This window comes from Mirounga angustirostris, unplaced genomic scaffold, assembly GCF_029215605.1.
Source record: "Mirounga angustirostris isolate CCGP_5_RB_7025 unplaced genomic scaffold, mMirAng1.0.hap1 SCAF_11, whole genome shotgun sequence".
Lineage (NCBI taxonomy): Eukaryota > Metazoa > Chordata > Mammalia > Carnivora > Phocidae > Mirounga > Mirounga angustirostris.
In genome coordinates this window covers 47,777,799-47,795,115 of record NW_026991719.1, presented here as the reverse complement: position 1 = coordinate 47,795,115, position 17,317 = coordinate 47,777,799, and the positions used below count along the sequence as shown (strand labels likewise).

Here is a 17,317-nt window from a genome sequence, read left to right as displayed (position 1 = left end):
TAGGTCAAGCAATTCCCTCAACTAGGACATTCTTCTGAGTAAGTGGAGGTCCCAGGAGGTGATAATGTTTCCTTGGGTGGTTTCTGTTCCCAGTGTGAGCATTTCACTCTAACAAGACTCATTTTTGTATTTACATAAATGTATTTTTTTCATACTACATAGTTGTTAAAATGCAAGACAACTACTTTATTAGTTACAACACTGGAAGACAAGAGTGCTGTAAACTTACAGAAAGAAACAGTATGCAACTGTACTTTATGGGAAATTTATAGATTTTTCAAAGGCAAAATTGGTGGTCTAGACAATTAGGGCATAAATCTGCCATAACATGCATGTCCATGCACATGTGTGATTACAAACTCACACCTGCTCCGGGAAGGCAATTTACCTATATTTTGTTATCCTTAAATGCCTACTATTGTGTCTGAGAATTTGTTCCACTTCTACAACAGACACACACATATATACACAGACAGACCTGAAATAAAGACAAAAGTACTCACTCTTGCTGTAGTCCCTGAATACCCCGTAAAGCCAAAGATCCACTCTCAGTTGCACTCTCCTCACTGTCACTTGGGATATCCAGTGAAGACATGGAGGTGGGGTAAACTTTCACTAAAATCAAAGAAAAAGAGCAGTGTGGGCTACAAATATGTGTGCCTCTGTATCATTTTCAGGATTCCCAGTATGGCTCACAATGAGAAGTAGCAGCAATATAAAGAAAAAGCAAAGAAGAAAGAAGTGCATTTGTATGGAAGGAAGAGAAAAACATTTAAAAATTTTCTTTTCTTTATATTTTTATATTTTTTATTTTATTATGTTACTCACCATACATCATTAGTTTTTGATGTAGTGTCCCATGATTCATTGTTTTCATATAACACCCAGTGCACCATGCAGCACATGCCCTTCTCAAAACAAACCACCAGACTAACGCATTCCCCACCCCGCTCTCCTCTAAAACCCTCAGTTTCTTTCTCAGAGTACATAGTCTCTCATGGTTCATCTCCCCACCTGATATCCCACCCATCATTTTTCCCTTCCTACTATCTTCTTTTTTTAAAAAACATAAAATGTATTATTTATTTCAGAAGTACACGCCTGTGATTCATCAGTCTTACACAATTCACAGCACACACCATAGCACATACCCTCCCCAATGTCTATCACCCAGCCACCCCATCCTTCCCACACCCCACCGCTCCAGCAACACTCAGTTTGTTTCCTGAGATTAAGAGTCTCTTATGGTTGGTCTCCCTCTCTGGTTTCGGTGTGTTTCATTTTTCCCTCCCAGTATTTTTTTCAGACTTATTTTATTTTTTTAATTTTTTTTTTGCCATTTTTTATTTTATTTTATTTTATTTTTTTAAATTTTACTTTATTATGTTATGTTAGTCACCAAACAATACATCATTAGTTTTTGATGTGGTGATCCATGATCCATTGTTTTTGTATCACACCCAGTGCTCCATGCAGTACATGCCCTCCTTAATATCCATCACTGGGCTAACCCATCCCCCCACCTCCCTCCCCTCTAAAACCCTGTTTGTTTCTCAGAGTCCATAGTCTCTCATGGTTCATCTCTCCCTCTGATTTTGCCCCCTTCATTTTACCCTTCCTTCTCCTAATGTCCTCCATGCTATTCCTTATGTTCCACATATAAGTGAAACCATGTGATAACTGTCTTTCTCTGCTTGACTTATTTCACGTAGTTCCATCCATGTTGATGTAAAAGTTGGGTATTCATCCTTTCTGATTGCTGAGTAATATTCCATTGTATATATGGACCACATCTTCCTTATCCATTCATCTGTTGAAGGGCAGCTCGGCTCTTTCTACAGTTTGGCTATTGTGGACATTGCTGCTATGAGCATTGGGGTGCATATGGCCCTTCTTTTCACTATATCTGTGTCTTTGGACACCCAGGAGTGCAATTGCTGAGGTCATAGGGTAGCTCTATTTTTAATTTTTGAGGAACCTCCACACTGCATCTAGGATTCTGGTTTCTTCTGTACAAATCCTAAAACATTTAGTGGATTTTCCAAAGTCGCTGTACCAACTTGCATTCCCACCAACAGTGTAAAAGGGTTCTCCTTTCTCCACAACTTTCCAACATTTGTTGATTCTTGCCTTGTCAAATTTGCAATTCTAACTGGTGTAAGGTGGTATCTCAATGTGGTTTTGATTAGAATTTCCCTGATAGCTAATGATGTTGAACATTTTTTCATGTCTCTTAGCCATTTGTATGTCTTCTTTGGAGAAGTGTCTTCATGTTTTCTGCCCATTTTTTGACTTGATTATTTGTTTCTTGGGTGTTGAGTTTGAGAAGTTCTTTATAGATCTTCGAAATCAGCACTTTGTCTGTAGTGTCATTTGCAGATATCTTCTCCCATTCTGTGGGTTGTCTCTTCGATTTGTTGACTGTTTCCTTTGCTGTGCAGAAGCTTTTTATCTTGATGAAGTCCCAAAAGTTCATTTTTGCTTTTGCTTCACTAGCTTTTGGAGATGTATCTTGAAAGAAGTTGCTGTGGCCGATGTCAAAGAGGTTACTGCCTATGATTTCCTCTAGGATTTTGATGGATTCCTGTCTCACATTGAGGTCTTTCATCCACTTTGAGTTTATCTTTGTGAATGGTGTTAGAGAATGGTCGAGTTTCATTCTTCTGTATATAGCTGTCCAATTTCCCAAGCACCATTTATTGAAGAGACTGTCTTTTTTCCATTGTATATTTTTTTCCTACTTTGTTGAAGATTATTTGACCATAAAGTGGACGGTCCATATCTGGGTTCTCTATTCTGTTCCATTGGTCTATATGTCTGTTTTTGTGCCAGTACCATGCTGTGCTGGTGATCATGGCTTTGTAATATAGTTTGAAATAAGGCAACGTGATGTCCCCAAGTTTGTTTTTCGTTCTCAACATTTCCTTGGCGATTCGGGGTCTTTTCTGATTCCATACAAATTTTAGGATTGTTTGTTCCAACACTTTGAAAAATGCCATTGGTATTTTGATCGGGATGGCGTTGCAGGTATAGATTCCTCTGGGTAGCATAGACATTTTAACAATGTTTATTCTTCCGATCCATGAGCATGGAATGTTTTTCCATCTTTTTGTGTCTTCTTCAATTTCTTTCATGAGTGTTCTGTAGTTCCTAGAGTATAGATCCTTTACCTCTTTGGTTAGGTTTATTCTGAGGTATCTTATGGTTTTTGGTGCTATTGTAAATGGAATGAATTCTCTAATTTCTCTTTCTACAGTTGTGTTGTTAGTGTATAAGAAAGCAACTGATTTCTGTGCATTGATTTTGTATCCTGCCACATTACTGAATGGCTGTATGAGTTCTAGAAATTTGGGGATGGATTCTTTTGGATTTTCCACATAAAGGATCATGTCATCTGTGAAAAGAGAGTGTTTGACTTCTCCTTTGCCAATTTGAATACCTTTTATTTCTTTGTTGTCTGATTGCTATTCCTAGGACTTCTAGTACTATGTTGAACAATAGTGATGAATGTGGCATCCTTGACGTGTTCCTGATATTAAGGGAAAGGCTGTCATCTTTCCCCCATTGAGGATGATATTCGCTGTGGATTTTTCATAGATGGATTTTATGAACTTGAGGATTGTTCCCTCTATCCCTATGCTCTGAAAAGTTTTAATCAGGAACGTATGCTGTATTTTGTCAAATGCTTTTTCTGCATCAATTTAATGGATCATATGGTTCTTGTCTTTTGTTAATGTCCTGTATCACTTTGATTGATTTGCGAATGTTGAACCACCCTTGCGTCCTGGGGTAAGTCCCATTTGGTCGTGGTGGATGATCCTTTTAAAGTATTGTTGGATTCTCTTAGCTGGGATATTGTTGAGGATTTTGGAATCCATATTCATCAGGGATATCAGTCTGAAAATCTCCTTTTTGCTGGGGTCTTTGCCTGGTTTAGGGATCAAGGTAATGCTGGCCTCATAGAATGAGTCTGGAACCTTTCCTCTTGTTTCTATTTTTTGAAACAGGTTCAGGAGAATAGGTATTATTTCTTTCTTGAATGTTTGGTAGAAATCCCCAGGGAATCCATCAAGCCCCGGACTCTGGTTTTTTGGGAAGTTTGTGATCACCGCTTCAATCTAGTTACTGGTTATTGGCCTATTCAGATTGTCAATTTCTTCCTGTTTCAGCTTTGGCAGTTTATAGGTTTCTGGAAGGTATCCATTTCTTCCAGGTTGCTTAATTTATTGGCATATAATTGTTGATAATAATTGTTTCTATTTCCTTGGTGTTAGTCGTGATCTCTCCCCTTTCATTCATCATTTTATTAATTTTGGGTCCTTTCTCTTTTCTTTTGGATAAGTCTGGCCAGTGGTTTTTCAATCTTATTATTTCAAGGGACTAGCTTCTAGTTTCATTGATCTGATCTACTGTGTTTCTGGTTTCTAATTCATTGATCTCTGCTCTAATCTTAATTATGTCTCTTCTAATGTGTGGCATAGGCATCATTTGTTGCTTTATCTCTAGCTCTTTAAGGTGTAGAGTTAGTTGTTGAATTCGGGATTTTTCTATTTTTTTGAGTGAGGTTTGGATGGCTATATATTTCCCCTGTAGGACAGACTTTGCAGTGTCCCATCAGTTTTGGACCAATGTGTTTTCGTTCTCACTGGTTTCCATGAAATGTTTAAGTTCTTTGATTTCCTGGTTCACCAAAACATTCTTGAGCAGAGTGGTCTTTAGCTTCCAAGTGTTTGAATTTCTGCCAAATTTTTTCTTGGGATTGAGTTCCAGTTTTAAAGCATTATGGTCTGAGAATACGCAGGGACTAATCTCAGTCTTTTGGTATCAGTTGAGACCTGATTTGTGACTATGTTGTCTATTCTGGAGAAAGTTCTGTGTGTGCTGGAGAAGAATGAGTATTCTGCTCCTTAAATGTGGAATGTTCTGTATATATCTATGAGGTCCATCTGGTCCAGTGTTTCATTAAAAGCTCTTGTTTCTTCGTTGATTTTGTGCTTAGATGATCTGTCTATTGCTGAGAGTGGAGTATTGAGGTCTCCTACAATTAACGTACTATTATAAATATGACTCTTTATTTTGGTTAACACTTGGCATATGTAGATGGCTGCGCCCATGTTGGGGGCATAGATATTTACAGTTGTTAGATCGTCTTGTTGGATAGACCCTTTAAGAATGATATAGTGTCCTTCTCTGTCTAAAACTACAGTCTTTAGCTTAAAATCTAATTTTTCTGATATAAGAATTTCTACCCCAGCTTTCTTTTGAGGTCCGCTGGCATGGAAGATGGATCTCCATCCCTTCACTTTCAGTCTGGATGTATCTTTGGGTTCAAAATGAGTCTCTTGTAGATAGCAATATGGATGGGTCCTGTCTTTTTATACAATCTGCAACTCTGTGCCATTTTATGGGACTATCCATTCACGTTGAGAGTGATTATTGAAAGAATGAATTAATTGTCATCATGTTGCCTGTGAAGACATTCTTTCTATAGACTGTCTCTACAAATTTCTGTTCTATATCACTCTTGGGGTCTTTCTCCTTTTATAGGACTCGCCTTAATATTTCTTGCAGGGCTGGCTTAGTGGTCACATATTCTTTCAGTTTCTGCCAGTCTTGGAAGGTCTGCATCTCTCCATTCATTCTAATGACAGTCTTGCCAGATAAAGTATTCTTGGTTGTATGTCCTTCTGGTTTAGTACCCTGAATATGTCCTGCCAGGCCTTTCTGGCTTGCCAGGTCTCTGTGGATAGGCCTGACATTATTCTCATGTTCCTCCCTCTCTATGTAAGGAATCTCTTTCCCTTAACTGCCTTCAAGATGGTTTCCCTCATTCTAAGATTTGCAAGTTTTACCTTTATATGCCAGTGCATTGGCCTGCTTCCCTTGATCTTGGGAGAGGTTTTCTCTGTGTCCAGGCCTCTAATGTCTGTTTCGTTCCCCAGATTTGGGAAATTCTCAGCTATGATTTGCTCAAATATATCTTCTAGTCCCCCCTCTCTCTCTAGCCCCTCAAGGATCGCAATAATTTTGATACTGGATTGTTTCATGGTGTCACTTATTTCTCTGATTCTGTTTTCATGGATTTTGAATTGTTTCTCCCTGGCCTCCTCTTTTTCCTTTTCTATCAATTGGTCTTCTAGATCACTAATTTGTTGTTCTGCCTCACTTACCCCTGCTGTTAAGAGTATGTAGATTAGACTGGATCTCATTGATAGCATTTTTAAGTTCTGCCCATTCAGCTTTCATTTCTGCCCTTAGAGACTCTATGTTGCCATTAATCGATTTCTCCATTCTAGCTATCGTCTTCACAATTGCTAGCCTGAATTCCGTCTCTGACATATTCGTTATATCTGAATCCATTTGTAAGTCTGTGGCAGAAGTCACAGTCTCTGAGTTTCTCCTATTTTGGGGGTTCCTCCTCCTTGTCATTCTGTTGAGGGATGGTTGAGGGAATGTACAGTGTCCAAATTATTGACTCCGACCAAAGCAAGATGCACTTGTTTTATAGAGACCTTAGGGTTGTCAGCCTCTTTTTCTCCCAGCCTGTTTTCTGGGGGGAGGGGACTGCTGCACTGTTAGTCAGGCAACCCTGTTTGGACAGCGTTGCCCTTCCCCCTGTGTGTGGGGGCAAATGGGCTCAGTGTAAACTAGTTTTTTTTTTTATTTTTGTTCTCTGGTGGCTTTCCCTGGCAGCTTTCTGTGTCTTTTCCGAGAGTCAGAACAGAAGAGATTGTTTCCAACCCTCTGCCTCAGAGTAGAGAGATTGAACTCTGTTCTTCAGTGAGTTCTCCAGGCCACACTATCTCCGTTTCTTTCTGTGCTGCTATAAACTGCAGCATCCTGGTTTGTGCATCCCTCAGCAGGGCTCCCAATCCTTGCCTCCAGGTTGGGTATGGGGGCACATCTCTGCCCTTTGTGCTTCCAAAACTCCCAGCTGCCCCTAGTTCACACACTCAGCCCTGGCACTCCAGACCTCAGTCTGGCGGCTGCCCTAAAGTCCTTTTCCTTTCCCTGCCTGTCTGGGAGTCCATGCTTTGTCCCCAGCGTGGGAAGCTTTTGCCCACAGGTGGTGCAGGATACCCGTGGCTCCCTCCCCCTTCCATTTATCTTCTATTATCCGCCCGCAGAATCATGGCTCCCCGTTTCATACCTTGAAACCATCTGCCTGATATTGTGTTTGTAGAGATCCAGATATACCTTCTCCCATCTCAGACTGACTTTGTGGGTGTTCAGGGTGGTCTGGTAGATATCTAGCTCAATTCAGGGGACTGGTTGGAATAGCGTCCCCTACTCCTCTGCCATCTTTTCCTCTCCCCTAAAATTTTCAGCATAGCTAAAATTCCTTTGAGGGAAAGGTAGTAAGGAGCATTCTGGTACCATTGGAATGAGCTTCTCTAGGATCACTGAGTTCAATAGGATAGGGCCTGAGTATAATTTAACTTTCTATCTCCAGCCACCACAACAAGGGTGTCCTGAAAAGTCAAGCTCAATGTGTGTATGTTGAGTTGAACTTTCTGAATAGTTCACTGGCTGTCCAAGATCGATGCCTAGGTTCACCTCAGAAACGAGAACATTTCTTTTGGCTTTTGTGCCCCTAAATGGAAATGTGTCAGTGAGATGAAACACATACCTAGTACCTAGTATGTGCTTGATACATGTTGGCATCCTTACCTTCCACCTATTTTGGGAGAAGCCCTCAAATATTTATTATCAACCCCTGATGTTTCTGATCCCTACCAAAACTCAATCAATGGTCACCAGTCTCCTAGATGTAGTTTAAGCTTCAAAATTTCTATATAGAAGAAACTTAAGGGTGGCAATAAGATTGGGGGGGGGGAGTGGAACATTTGTCTAGTGCAGTTACCTCCATACACTGATTGTGTATCATTCACTAAAAAGTTTTAAGCATACATCTCATTATGTATGTGTGTCTCCGCATGTGTGTGTGCATGTATGTCACAAATGTACTAATATACTAAAATTTTGTTTACATTATGAAAAATAAAGGTAACATGTAAAGAGTGAGAAAATAGAAATAGAAATGTTTATACTTTCTTCTTGTGCTCCAATTATTTTGTGTGCATTCCTCACTCCCCCACCTCCCAACCAAGGTGTAAGCATACCATTTTGGAGACTATTGAGCTAATGGCTTTAGTTTAAAATTACACTGAAATGTTTAAAACTTATTTTGTGTATTTAGAGTGGCTCTGGTTGACTGATGGATATTATGGGGGCAATTCAAAGTCCTATCAAATCATTGCTTGGTGCCATCATTACCTTGATATCAGCAAATTCTCAGGGAATTTGATTTTCCTATTTCCTTTTTTGTTTGTCTCTCTCTTCCCATATGAGAACTGATACCGAAATTTTAATTAACCCCCTCACGGGAATCTCAAAAACAAAACTGTTATAAACACTTATCATTACCACAATTAACTACTAGTAGATTATCATTTTTATTCAGAAAAACACTACAGAGTCTCAGCAATTTGATGCTAGTATGTTGTTTTTCAGTCTCCTACATTTGGTGATGGGATGATTACAAGACATTAAATTTGAAAGAGAAAACTGTTAGAAAATGTTTTTTATACTGAGCTAAGATCTGATTTTTAGTCATTTCCACCCACATATCTCCCTTTTGGTCTTTTTAATTCATGCTAAATATTTATCAGCCACTTGTTTGACATGCGATTGAAATCTCTTACCATCCTAATTCTCTCTTCTGATTATACTCCAACTTCCAAATGTCCTTCCTAAGGCACAACATACAAAACTGATTGTCATTCTACAGCTGTGGTGAAGCTAAATATTTTGAACCACTTCAGAGGCCATATAATTGTCTTTGATCATTTCCAATTACAAACTAAAGTAGATACACCTCCATGATAGGAACTGGGTGGATGGGAGATAGTGGTGAAAGAGGGGCTTAATTTATTCCTTTCTGAATACTGAACTTATTTTTAAGATTAAATAAAAAGGAATATTACAGCATATTAACTCTCTCCTGTACATATTTTCAAGTTTGTTTATCAAATAATTTGTTGCAAGACAACTAATTTCTACCACTGTGTTAAGTGTTCTGGAGATGCACAAATGGAAATAAGATAGTTTTGTCCTCGAGGAATTTACAATTCAGTTGGGAAGAATGCCCATATACTTGTGATGCAGGCAAATAAAAAAGTAAAATGGAGGCTGATAGATGCCAAATGGAGGGGAGCACAGGGAAGATGGCAATATTTCAAAGAAGACTATTTTACCTGTAGGGAAGAGAAAAGATATGGTATTGGAAGAGGCAGGTGCTAAGACTGGCTACATATGTAGGGCTAAAAATGTTCTCAACTTTTCCACAAAAGCATTCCTAATGGCAAAGACAAATAAACACATTTTCCTAGAAAGTCCCAGGCTGTGTGCCTTAATAAGCTTAAAACTATTTTTGACAATTATGTTTTATCTTAAAAGGTTATTCAAATTGTACATTTTTCTCTAATAAAATCATATTTTTAAAATATAAAATGTTTTAAATTAGTTAGTATTAAATAACACACAGGTTCCAGGAAGATAGATAGCATTTCACTCAAAAATATGTATTCCCCAATTTGAGAAGCATACTAAACAAAAGAGCATCATTGTATGTTCTTAAGCACAAAGAGACATGATTAAAATAGCATTTATAAATAATTATTGTTGAAGCTGTGTGCAAGAATAATTAGAAGGGGTGAAAAGAGATAGGAGATAGGACAATTCTAAAAGAGAATAGATGGAGGAAGGTAAGGTCCAGGAAAGAGGCACACTGATGCTTACCTGATCCAGAATTTTTGCCATCTCCTACAATGAGTGGGATTGTAATGGCTGCAGGGCCCCCATCTGCAGGCAAAGTAGTATACACCATGGGCAGTGACTGTACCACCACTGGGAATGTCTTCAGGCCACCCAACTTATTTGGCAGCCTGACTGAGGAAATGGTGTGAATCACATGTAAGATCTGCTGGCCACCAGTGCCCTGAGAGGAGGCCAGGATAGAGCTTGGATTCAGAACAGTAGGGATATTTGCTGATGTGCCTGTGTCAGATGTTGATGTGGACACTACACGTGTCTGAAGAGCAGGCTGTGGCTTGGGAGGGTGTACTGGAGCTTGCAGCAGGCTGGCATGCTGTAGAGGAGACTTGGGCTTGTGAAAAGAGAGGTCGACTGGTTCCATCTGGGGCAGGTTGAAATCATTAGCCAGAAGTTCTTCTGGGGGATCAATCTTGATGTCACTAATTAGAGCTGGGTTCTCCATAGGATTGGCATCCAGGAATGGTGGAGATGTCATCTTCCCACTGTTTGCTGACTTAGGAGGAACTCTGATGTGAAGAGAGCCAGTGACCTTAAATAAATAAATGAATGAAAGGTGGAAAATAGTCAGTACCCTGAAGAAGAGACATGTGAACCATTAAAGCAAGAAATCTGTATTTTCTTCTCATGGATAGAATATATAGGGAGTTGAGAGAAATGAGGCAGAAGTATAAGGAAGAAAGAAGAGAAACTTTACTGAACACTTACTAGGCACTGTATCAGGCAACTGACACAAATGATTACATTTAATCTTTATAATAACCCCACAGGATTACTTGAAGTCAACATTTTCTGAATATCAACTGTAAGTACTATGCTAAGCTCAGATAGGGCAAATTTAAGGGTCTACCCATGAAGTGCATACTAACATACTAACTACAATGATATAATAATGTGAATAGCATAAAAGTCATACCATAATAAGTGATGCAGCAGACATATAAGCAAGGCATTTTAGAAAAAGAAAAGGGAATAATTAATTCTGTCTAAACAAGATGAGAGAAGGCTTCAAGGAGACAGAGCTATTATATATGGATCTTAGAGAATTGATAAGAATTCTTTAGGCAAAGAAGGGCTAAGAGATATTCCTGTATGTAGAGATATAACAACAGACAATATGCTTAAGGAATAATGATGCAGTATTGTTAGTTGTATTATATGCAAAACCAAAATATCCAAGATTTAAAATAAAAAGTATGAATTAAATGATCACTTTACAGGTAACATACCTTTTTAAAACTTCAACCTACTTAAAAACTTCTTAAAAATTCCATTAATGTAAAGGTTAATGATATTGTGAACTGTGTATGCCATTGCCAAGTAAAACCCGGGACCTTGAAGATGGTCTTGGAAATAGTGGTGCTACTTTAGCCAGTTAAAAAAACAAGACTTCATTCACTATCACAATTAGATTTGGGTTATAGGAGATTTGAATTATGATAGATGTTCAATAATACATCACTTACACAAAATAAAACTATCTTTTATTTTTGCATATTAGGAATATGATGGAAAGTTGAGTTTGAGTAAAGGCTGGGCTATAAAATATAACTATTTCAAGGAGGGGAGTGACATGTGCAGAGCTATTTTGGTGGGAATTAACTAGCTCCTCAATGAAGGATAGATTGAAGGAGAAATAAGTGCATTCAGGGACCATAAAGAAAGCAAGAGGGAAAATATTGATGACACATTTATGAGACAAATGGAAAAAATTTGAATATTGACTGGATATTGGATGATATAAAAGAATTATTGTTAATGTTTATAGGTTTGATATAGGTTGTCGGAATACGGTGGGAGTAGGAGGACCCTAGGCTCTCCTTGTCCCACGGATACAACCAAATAACTATCAAATCATCCTAAATACTCCAGAAACTGACCGGAAGACTAGCAGAACAAAATCCACAACTAAAGGTAGAGAAGAGGCCGCATCAAAGAAGGTAGAAAGAGTGGAGATGTGGTTTGGAAGAGAAATGGATTATGGCTGCTGCAGTACAGAGGGAAGCACACTCATGGAGGAGGGTGAGAGACAGACACAGAGGCAGTGCACACATAGCAATTGTCTTGGAAAGTGGGAAAGGCTGAATTTTGTGACTTTAAAAAAAATTTAATTTAATTTAATTTAATTATGTTATGAGAGTCACCATACAATACACCATGAGTTTGTGATGTAGTGATCCATGATTCATTATTTTTGTATAACACCCAGAGCTCCGTGCAGTATGTGCCCTCCTTAATACCCAACACAGGGCTAACACAAAACCCACCCTGCTCCCCTCTAAAACCCTCAGTTTGTTTCTCAGAGTCTATAGTCTCTCATGGTTCGTCACCCCATCCAATTTCTGCCCCTTCATTTTTCCCTTCCTTCTAATGTCCTCCATGCTATTCCTTATGTTCCACAAATCAGTGAAACCATATGATAGACTTTCTCTGCTTGACTTATTTCACTTAGCATAATCTCCTCCAGTCCCATCCATGTTGATGTAAAAGTTGGGTATTCATCCTTTCTGATGGCTGAGTAATATTCCATTGTATATATGGACCACATCTTCTTTATCCATTCATCTGTTGAAGGACATCTTGGCTCTTTTCACAGTTTGGCTATTGAGGACATAGATGCTATGAACATTGGGATGCATATGGCCCTTCTATTCACTACATCTGGTCCTTGGGATAAATATCAAGGAGTGCGATTGCTGGGTCATAGGGTAGCGATACTTTTAAATTTTTGAGGAACCTCCACATTGTTTTCTAAAGTGGCTGTACCAACTTGCATTCCCACCAACAGTGTAAAAGTGTTCTCCATTCTCCACAACCTCTCCAACATTTGTTGATTTTTGCCTTGTCAATTTTTGCCATTCTAACTGGTATTAAGGTGGTATCTCAGTGTGGTTTTGATTTGAATTTCCCTGATGGCTAAAGGTGATGAATATTTTTTCATCTGTCTGTTAGCCATTTGTATGTCTTTTTTGGAGAAGTGTCTGTTCATGTCTTCTGCCCACTTTTTGACTTGATTATTTGTTTTTTGGGTATTGAGTTTGAGAAGTTCTTTATAGATCTTGCATACCAGCACTTTATCTGTAGTGTCATTTGCAGATATCTTCTCCCATTCCGTGGGTTGCCTCTTTGTTTTGTTGACTGTTTCCTTTGCTGTGCAGAAGCTTTTGATCTTGATGAAGCCCCAAAAGTTCATTTTTGCTTTTGCTTCACTAGCTTTTGGAGATGTATCTTGAAAGAAGTTGCTGTGGCCAATGTCGAAGAGGTTACTGCCTATGTTCTCCTCTAGGATTTTGATGGATTCCTGTCTCACATTGAGGATGAAAGTCATCCATTTTGAGTTTATCTTTGTGTATGGCATTAGAGAATGGTCGAGTTTCATTCTTCTATATATAGCTGTCCAATTTCGCCAGCACCATTTATTGAAGAGACTGTCTTTTTCCCATTGCATGTTTTTTCCTGCTTTGTAGAAGATTATTTAACCATAGAGTTCAGGGTCCATATCTTGGCTCTCTATTCTGTTCCATTGGTCTATATGTCTGTTTTTGTGCAAGTACCATGTTGTCTTGGTGATCACAGCTTTGTAATATGGCTTGAAATCTGGAAAAGTGAAGCCCCTAGCTGTGTTTTTCTTTCTCAACATCTCTTTGGTGATTAGGGTTTTTTTGTGATTCCATACAAATTTTAGGATTGTTTGTTATGGGAATTTGAAAAATGCCATTGGTATTTTCATCGGGATGGCATTGAAGGTATAGATTGCTCTGGGTAGTATAGACATTTTAACAATGTTTTTTTCTTCCGATCCATGAGCATGGAATGTTTTTCCATCTTTTTGTGTCTTCTTCAATTTCTTTCATGAGTGTTCTGTAGTTCCTAGAGTATAGATTCTTTACCTCTTTGGTTAGGTTTATTCTGAGATATCTATGGTTTTTGGTTCTACTGTAAATGGAATCACTTCTCTAAATTCTCTTTCTAGAGTTGCATTGCTAGTGTATAAGAAATCAACTGATTTCTGTGCAATGATTTTGTATCCTGCCACATTACTGAATTGCTGAATGAGTTCTAGAAATTTGAAGGTGGTCTTTTGGATTTTCCACATAAAGGATCATGTCATCTGCGAAGTGACAGAGTTTGACTTCTTCTTTGTGAACGTGAATACCTTTTATTTCTTTTTGTTGTCTGATTGCTGTTGTTAGGAATACTAGTAATATGTTGAAGAAGAGTGGCGAGAGGGGGTATCCTTGACATATTCCTGATTTTTTTTTTAACGATTTCCTCTATTTATTTGACAGAGAGAGACACAGCAAAAGAGGGAACACAAGCAGGGGAAGTGTGAGAGGTAGAAGAGGAATCCTCACTGAGCAGGGAGCCTGATGTGGGGCTCAATCCCAGGACCCTGGGACAATGACCTGAGCCAGAGGCAGATGCTTAATGACTGAGCCACCATGGCCCAACAACGTGTTCCTAATCTTAAGGGAAAGGCTCTCAGGTTTTCCCCATTGAGGATGATATTCGCTGTGGGTTTTTCATAGATGGATTTTATGAACTTAAGGAATGTTCCCTCTGTCCCTATACTCTGAGGAGTTTTAATCAGGAAAGGATGCTATATTTTGTCAAATGCTTATTCTGCATCCATTGAGAGGACCATATAGTTCTTCTCTCCTCTTATTAACGTGTTCTATCACATTGATTAATTTGCAAATGCTGAACTACCCTTGCATCCCGGGGATAAAACCTACTTAGTCGTGGTGGGTGATCCTTTTAATGTATTGTTGGATCCTGTTAGCTAGAATTTTGCTGAGAATTTTGGAATCCATATTCATAAGAGATATCGGTCTGAAATTCTTCTTGATGGGGTCTTTGCCTTGTTTGGGGATTAAGATAATGCTGGCCTCATAGAATGAGTTTGGAAGTTTTCCTTCTGTTTCTATTTTTTGAAACAGCTTCAGTAGAATAGGTATTATTTCTTCTTTGAATGTTTGGTAGAATTCCCCAGGGAATCCATCAGGCCCTGGACTCTTGTTTTTTGGGAGGTTTTGGATCACTGCTTCAATCTCATTACTGGTTATTGGCCTATTCAGGTTGTCAATTTCTTCCTGTTTCAGTCTTGGCAGCCTATAGGTTTCCAGGAAGGCCTCCATTTCATCCAGATTGCTCAGTTTATTGGCATATAGTTGTTGATAATAATTTCTAATAATTGTTTCTATTTCCTTGGTGTTAGTCATGATCTCTCCCTTTTCATTTATAATTTTATTAATTTGGGTCCTTTCTCGTTTCTTTTGGAGAAGTCTGGCCAGTGGTTTATCAATCTTATTAATTCTTTCAAAGAACCAACTTCTAATTTCGTTGATCTGATCTACTGTGTTTCTGGTTTCTAATTCATTGATTTCTGCTCTAATTTTAATTATTTCTTTTCTAATGCGTGGCTTAGGCGTCATTTGTTGCTTTTTCTCTAGTTCTTTAAGGTGTAGAGTTAGTTGGTGAATTCGGGATTTTTCTATTTTTTTGAGTGAGCCTTGGATGGCTCTGTATTTCCCCCTTGGGACTGCCTTTGCAGTATCCCATATGCTTTGGACCGATATGTTTTTGTTCTCATTGGTTTTCATGAATTGTTTAAGTTCTTTGACTTCCTGGTTCACCAAAACATTCTTGAGCAGAGTGGTCTTTAGCTTCCAAGTGTTTGAATTTCTTCCAAATTTTTTCTTGGGATTGAGTTCCAGTTTTAAAGCATTATGGTCTGAGAATACGCAGGGAATAATTTCAGTCTTTTAGTATCAGTTGAGACCTGATTTCTGACCCAGCATGTGGTCTATTCTGGAGAATGTTCTGTGTGCGCTTGAGAAGAATGAGTATTCTGTTGTTTTAGGGTGGAATGTTCTCTATATATCTGTGAGGACCATCTGGTCCAGTGTGTCATTCAAAGCTCTTGTTTCTTTGTTGATTTTCTGCTTAGATGATCTATGTATTGCTGAGAGTGGAGATTTGAGGTCTCCTGTAATTAATGTATTATTATCAATATGACTATCTTGGTTAACAGTTGGGTTATGTAGTTTGCTGCTCCCATGCTGGGGGCATAGATATATATTTTTTAAAGATTTTATTTATTTATTTGACAGAGAGGCACAATGAGAGAGGAAACGCAAGCAGGGGGAATATCAGAGGGAGAGGGAGAAGCAGCCTGCCCACCGAGCAGGGAGCCCAATGTGGGGCTCAATCCCAGGACCCTGGGACCATGACCTGACCTGAAGGCAGACGCTTAACGACTGAGGCACCCAGGTGCCTGGGGGGTAGATATTTACAATTGTTAGATCTTCTTCTTGGATAGACACTTTAAAAATGATATTGTGACCTTCTGTATCTCTATACAATCTTTAGCTTAAAATATAACTTGTCTGATATAAGAATTGCTACCCCAGCTTTCTTTTGAGGATTTTTGGCATGGAAGATGGACATTCATCATTTCACTTTCACTCTGAATGCATCTTTAGGTTCAAAATGAGTCTCTTGTAGACAGCATATGGATGGGTCCTGTCTTTTTATCCAATCTGCAAACCTATGCCATTTTATGGGAGTATTTAGGCCATTCACATTGAGAGTGATTATTGAAAGATATGAATTTACTGTCATCATGTTGCCTGTGAAGACGTTCTTTCTATAAATTGTCTCTGTAAATGTCTGTTCTTTATCTCTCTTGTGGTCTTTCTTCTTTTATAGGAGCCCCCTTAATATTTCATTCAGGGCTGGCTTAGTAGTCACCTATTCTTTCAGTTTCTGCCAGTCTTGGAAGGTCTGCATCTCTCCATCCATTCTAAATGACAGCTTTGCCAGTTAAAGTATTCTTGGTTGCATGATCTCATTTACTACTCTGAATATGTCTTGCCAGCCCTTTCTGACTTGCCAGGTCTCTGTGGATAGGTCTGACATTATTCTGATGTTCCTCCCTCTGTACGTAAAGAATCTCTTCCTCTTAAATGCCTTAAGATGTTTCCCTTGGAATCAACAAATGTTGGAAAGGTTGTGGAGGAAGGAGAACCCTCTTACACTGTTGGTGGGAATACAAGTTGGTACAGTCACTTTGGAAAACAGTGTAGATGTTCCTCAAAAAATTAAAAATAGCGTTACCTTATAACCCAGCAATTGCACTCCCGGGAGTTTACCACAAAGACATAGATGTAGTGAAAAGAAGGGCCATATGCACCCCAATGTTCATAGCAGCAATGTCCGCAATAACCAAACTGTGGAAAGAGCCGAGATGCCCTTCAACAGATGAATGGATAAAGAAGATGTGGTCCAGATATACAATGGAATATTACTCAGCCATCAGAAAGGATGAATACCCAACTTTTACATCAATGTGGATGGGACTGGACGAGATTATGCTAAGTGAAATAGGTCAAGCCGAGAAAGTCAATTATCGTATCGTTTCACTTATTTGTGGAACAAAAGGAATAGCATGGAGGACATTAGGAGAAGGAAGGGAAAAATG

General features: G+C 38.7%; 1 protein-coding gene across 1 annotated transcript in view; it reads right to left on the bottom strand.

The window, feature by feature from the left end:
* Positions 1-499: 499 nt before the first annotated feature.
* The window catches only part of KLF8 (KLF transcription factor 8), an 86,525-nt gene continuing 69,707 nt past the window's right edge, over positions 500-17,317 (bottom strand). Inside the window, exons 3-4 of the mRNA XM_054508207.2 lie at positions 9,802-10,366; positions 500-615 (exon numbers count right to left, since the gene is read on the bottom strand). Of these exons, the coding sequence (XP_054364182.2) occupies positions 500-615; positions 9,802-10,366 (681 nt within the window). The remainder of the gene's footprint in view (positions 616-9,801; positions 10,367-17,317) is intronic.